The following is a 6,000-nucleotide window of genomic DNA, read 5'->3' as shown; positions in this document are numbered from 1 at the left end:
AGTATTAAAAAGAATGCATCATATATATCTTGCTCTGTATGGCAGCAGTGTTGTATTTCCAAACCTGGAAAAGAAGCCAGGAAATTCAACACCTTCTCAAAACCCAGTACAGCAAGAGTGAACGTTACCAGTCGAAGCACTTGCCACTACAGAAAAATGGAAACAAACCAACACAAAGTATAGACAAAAGGTATTTTATGCCACGTCATCAATCCAGAATCTCTCACTTGAGCAATGGTCAACATTTGACTCCAAGTAATTCCTAAGAGGAGCTGAAAGAGGGCAATGTGGGCATTTCAGTAGTTTGAAGAATGGAAATATATCCAACTTACAATGATCTCCTGTCCTAAGAGCTTCAAACAGAATGATGCATCCCCTCGGCCTGTTGGCCAACCTGTGCCTGGAGAGCTGCACCAGCCTGCTGCTTGTCAGGCAGTCAAGAAGAACTTCCAGCTGCGAGTGACATTCTTTATTAAAAAAAAGTTTTTATACTGAAAATGTGCTTTGTTCAAAAGAGCACTGCAAATGTCACTTATTAAAATCAATGTAATAAATAAAATATAAACAACCTGTGTCCAAAACTATGAATAGTATTTTTATCTACCTCACTATACATCTGGCCCACTGTGCCCCTCCCACCCACCCTTTCTGAAATTTTTTAAAAAGTTTTTTGCATGCTATTTTTTTTTCCCCTTGTTTACTACAAAGAGCAAAGGTTACATATCGTACACTGGGAAAAGCTGCCCAAAAGATTAAACTATAGTCCTAGATTACCAATAAACCAATTCTACATCACAATACCCGCCTGCATGAACTACTTGGGCTGCATCCTATAGAGCAGGTGATGACTTGTGAGAGACGTCTCCCCCTGGGCACAGCCAGAAGTGCGCCAGGTGATGTTAAAACTATTACAGTGACTAACCACAGAAATGTTTGCAACCTAAAACAAATTCCTTATTGGCAATTTAAGCAATTTACAACTACTCCATTAGTTGTGGGTCTTATGCTCTGAAAACTGTATGCTGAACTGTTTGTTGCCTGAATCACGGAAATGAAGAAATGCTTCTATTTTTCCTTCCAGCATTACAAGTGCTAGGATGAATATGCCACCTCTTCTGGCCTCCTAGCCTATGTAGCTGTTGTTTACTTTTAAAATGAAAAAAAAAAATTCTCTGTCCCTTACATTTTTTAGAATTTCACTTTAAATGCACAGAAATGGTCTTTATTATCATATTTGAGGAATGTGTTCTGGGTGTTGGGTTTTATTTTTGGTATGGGTTAAAATAAATGATTGTCCTAATGGTTCAAGAATTGGACCCTTCTGTAGTCAAAAGAGTTTGGAGAGTCCAGATTAAAGTCTGATGGGTCTCAGTTTTTCATTCCCTCAGGGAGATGGCAAGATCAAACTCTGCCTTCCTTGAGCACTTACTGGTTGGTGGCTGGAGAGTAATGAAATTTCCTCAAGAGGAGATCGAAAGATGTTATTTTAAAGGAAATGGCATCTAAGGGTGATGGAGTTGGTGATAAAAAATCAGCTACCCCTTCTTCTGTGAGCATGTGGCCTAGCAATGTTGAATTGCTATCGATGGTTACGGAAGTGAGTCAGAGAAAGCACATACTGGAGTTTCCACTGTTTAAAAGAACTGAAAATCAAACAAAAACTGAAGCTTAACAAGGAGAACATTGGATGAAAAGAAGTCTTACGCCACACAAACACACACACTCAAACACACGCACACGGAATACTATGCATACATGGACACACACGAGTAAGAATGTGTATTTGTATGGTAGGCTCTTGGAAATAGACATTCTTAGCAAATATGGATGACAGATCAATTGTAATTTATTTTCTTTTAACACTGTATCATCATAAAGAAAACTGGTATAAATGAAAAAAAATCTATTTCAAATATCTACATCTAAAATTTTAGGCAGTGAAAAAGCACTTTGTTGACAAGGAGTGTGGAATGATGAATGTTAATTGTCAGAAACTGCTGAATGCCTTTTTTTTGAGTTGCCACAAACAAAGTCACATATCAGAACAAACAATACTGCTAAATATTCCTTTTTGTTTTTTTGATTTTTTTTTGATTTTTTTTTTGTTAAAACGCACCGGGGAAAAGAAAACAAAAAACTGGAAATTCATACATCTTTCAAAATTTGAAATTGAAGCAATATTTAGAACCATAGATGAAGAAACACTGTGGCATTGGTGTAATATACACAATGCACCTTTTTTTTTTTATCTGTAATGTACATCAAATACTTTACAACAATGCATTAACAAAAGGCAAGAAACATCTTGCTGTACAGAGGAAACCCCAAATGCAACTTGAAGCCTAGATTCACAATGAATGAGGATATTAAACAAGGTGTGAGAAGCTGTTCCCCATAAAGTATGTATGCTGCTCAGTAACTTGTGCTTAACTCTTGACCCAGATCCACTGTCATGTTCTTCCTCCTTCCTTCAGCCACGTTCAATATACAGCACTGAACTTTAGACTCTACAGGCCAACAGTAAAGTTGCCCCACACTGTAAAATATATATATGTATATATATATTTCTTTCTAATTACTCCCAAGTTTAGCTTTCATATCTTTTAGCCTTCTAAAAAAATCTCTTAATTTTCTCCATACTGGTTATCTGTGCCTTCCTATGGAACAGGCTTTAACAAACTAAATTTGCAGGAAAAAAAATGTCTCGTGGTATGCATGCACATGCACAGTTCCTGGAGCTTTTGTATCTGCCCAAGTCTCAAACCCAGGAGTCGGGAGAGGCTGGATAGTGGCTTGTTTCATAGTTAAGTTCACTATAGGGACGAGCAGCTGAGTAGAAGTCGACGTAGTTGCCAGTTGACTTTAGTCCCAGGTGCATGTTGTATTCACTTGCAGGTGGACGATGATGCACTTGGTCCTCAAAGAAGGACTCGTCATAGTTTCTTGTTGAATTCTGAAATGACTGATATGGTTCATAATCTTTTCTGCTGGGCTCCTGTGGAACTGGCTGTGTTGAAACCTGAAAGACAGCAATACCCACAGCTTGTTAGATACAGCTTGTAGGCAACAGGATGGAAGGAGTTAATCTCGCTTACATTTCTCATGCTAAAAATACAAAATTGTGCATTAAACCTAAGGTTGCCATACTTTTTTTCTCACACCCCTAGTGAATCTCTGATTTTATAGCTGAGACTTTATTGAAATCTGAAATGTATAAACACATGCTTACTATCCTAGAAGACTATCCCCTGCTTCATGCCACCTCTGTAAGGCGGGACAGACTTTATGGCTGCAAAATGAGGTAGCCTGTCATTCCTCAGATGATTATCACTAGGAATACTGATGCTCAGACACCAATGTAAGAATATTTTGTGGCTCCTGCTGCTCTGTACACGTTAGTAATGTTCCCTCAAGATGGCAGGAACAGTCACACTGCTATGACCCAAACCCCTTGATATTTGTTCAGAACAAGTATCTGTATTGCACTCTAAGAAGGGATTGAAAAAGGCGCCTAAGTTCACAACTTTTAGCCGTCCCACAAGTGATGTTACAAGTTCCGGTCTGATATTACAACTGCACAAGAGAGTGTAACTACTCTAGTTTCTATTTCTAGAACTGCTATCAAGGAGTAAATGACCTTCAGGACTTCATTTCAGTTCCCATATTCAAATACAGGTGTTTGATTTGGACACACGAGTAAAATTCTACCTGAAGCAATCTGTTTATTTGTGATGTTTTTAAATTTTTCCCATTTCCATATACAATGTTGCACCAGTCTTTTGCCATCTGGAACAGTAACATTTTAGTCTCTGCACTTACCTGGTTATGTTTGATATCTTCAGCAGGCGCACCATATGAATTCCTGTACAAAGTTGAGATTCCAGTGTTCTGAGCTGCAGAGAGAGAAAAAGCAGGTTTACCAAACATACCTCTTTGGCCTCAAACTGAATTCTTCATTAAGTACATCATACAAAGCCTGTTTCCCACACACAAAAGTCTTTAAAAGCATCTGCAGGCTTTTCCTCCTGCTGAATGGTCATCATCTTTGCTTTGGTGTACATACATCTCTTTGGTATTCATTTATTAATGGTAACAGGCTCCATGTCATGCTCATAACAATCTTGTGCATTTCTTATATGCATCAACAAAATAATTTCATATAAATCTAGCATTCAATAATAAATTTCAGGTTATAGATGGGCTTATGTAACACATGTAACAAACTGCAGCTGTAAATATTGAGATTAAGAAGCATTTCAGTTCTTTCACTTCAGTTGGACAATGTGGATCATTAATCCTACAGTCATTTTGCTTTATCATGAAATTATTCAAGCATAAAGTGATTAAATATAAGTCACAAAAAAGTTATTCAAAAAGTAATATGCAGTTATATGGAAAAGGTCTGGCCAAGACAGTCTCAAATACATGACTGCTGTCACTGCTGCCACTTTCTTCTCAGATGTCCTACTACTCAAATGCACAGACAAAACTGAGCTATGAGTTTGAAACTGGAAGTATTTCTAAAGAGGAGGATGATATACAGTCTTGCAAAAATTTATTTCTGACCCCATCCCAAAAAACCCCAAATGAAAAGCATAGGATTTTCCTTGCAAAGCTGACTCCACTGATCCCTCTGATTTGGCAATGTAGCTGAAGCTTAGTTTGCTGGTAAGACTTGAAAGACTGTAGTTACTTCTCACATTTGAAAGACTATGAAGATAGAATTTTGTGTGGCTGCTGCACACTCTTCATGCATTATTACCTTTCCAGACACTCTAACCAATGACTGAATGCTGTCTCTATGTTAAGAGGACTCTTACTATAAAAGAACAGGCCTGAAAGTAAAAGCTGAGTAGCTGTGAATCAGAGTCACTAGTGGAACTGAAACACATGGCTCGTGACCACTCTCAGGTCTCTGTGCAATGGCAAAAAACCTGGAGGCACAAAGAGTGGCCTTTAATACTTTCACAGCTCAAAACTTGTGATAGCAAGTGCTGAGCATCAGAGCTGAAAGCTGGACATGGGATCCATGCCAGTCACATCACTAGGAAGAACCACATTTACAAAGATGTAAGGATTCTTTCTTCCTTTGGCAATGTGCAAACATGGACATCTGCATGTACAACTTCCTCTACCTTTCCTCCCACCACTGCACCCTTTCTGGAGAAAGGAATGGCATGGCCTTCAGCCAAAGCTGACTGGAATACATCAATTCTGGTCTTCACATCTGCCATGGGTTCCATGTTGAGGGTATAATTTTTGTCAGTTTGATGCACTGCTCCATGTTGCTGCTTTACAGATCTCAGATGTTTTTTCTTAAAGATCTGCACTTTGTTTGTAAAAACAAGATAAAGGCAGGGCTTATATTGTGGCTTGATGAGCTCTAACAGCTGGAAAAAGAGACTTTTCATTTCACAGCCGTTAATTGATAGGGGTGAAACCCCTCTTGTTCCTTGAAGAGCTGGATGCAATAACTAAGAAAGTGCAGAATCCTGTGCAGGAAATGGAGAAGAGCCCCAGAGGTCTCCAAGTGCAGCATGACCCTTTTTTTTAAGGTGGCAAGAATATGAACTCTAGTGACAGACGCTGGTTGGGCCCCTCCTGTGGTAGATACTTTTAATTCTACCTGTCTGCCAATAGGCTGCAACAGATAGAAACAGGGGAAATGATAGAAAGTAGTGCTTGAGTAGTTTTCTTTGGTTGTCAACATTAATGTCAAAGAGTTGACCTGCAGAAATTCTCACTGTTCAGGTTACATTTTGTCACTTAGGGATTTTTGAGACTTGGTTGTTATTTCAGTGGGTTTCTTTATATTCCAGCTGCAGCCTCTGCTGTAGTGTTTGAGAATACCCCTCCTGATCATCTTTAGTATTAGAGAAGTTTGCATCAACATTGCTCTTTATGGTGCATCTCATGACAACACAACTCTCTGTAGTACAGCTGCCAGATCTTTCCTTGATATCATCTTTTTAAGGCTGTTTTTCTGATTTTCTTGCTTGT

General features: G+C 38.7%; 1 protein-coding gene across 11 annotated transcripts in view; it reads right to left on the bottom strand.

Moving 5' to 3' along the window:
- Nucleotides 1–1,828: 1,828 nt before the first annotated feature.
- CTNND2 (catenin delta 2) overlaps nt 1,829–6,000 on the bottom strand; it is a 638,012-nt gene continuing 633,840 nt past the window's right edge. For all 11 annotated transcript variants that reach the window (XM_077182185.1, XM_077182224.1, XM_077182172.1 and 8 more), the window contains 2 exons: nt 3,820–3,893; nt 1,829–3,019 (listed from right to left, as the gene is read on the bottom strand). In XM_077182185.1, coding sequence (XP_077038300.1) covers nt 2,759–3,019; nt 3,820–3,893 — 335 coding nt within the window. In that variant the 3' untranslated portion in view covers nt 1,829–2,758. The remainder of the gene's footprint in view (nt 3,020–3,819; nt 3,894–6,000) is intronic.

The sequence above is a fragment of the Agelaius phoeniceus genome, chromosome 1, assembly GCF_051311805.1.
Source record: "Agelaius phoeniceus isolate bAgePho1 chromosome 1, bAgePho1.hap1, whole genome shotgun sequence".
Taxonomy (NCBI): domain Eukaryota; kingdom Metazoa; phylum Chordata; class Aves; order Passeriformes; family Icteridae; genus Agelaius; species Agelaius phoeniceus.
The sequence above is the reverse complement of the archived record's forward strand: the minus strand, read 5'-3'. Positions and strand labels throughout refer to the sequence as shown.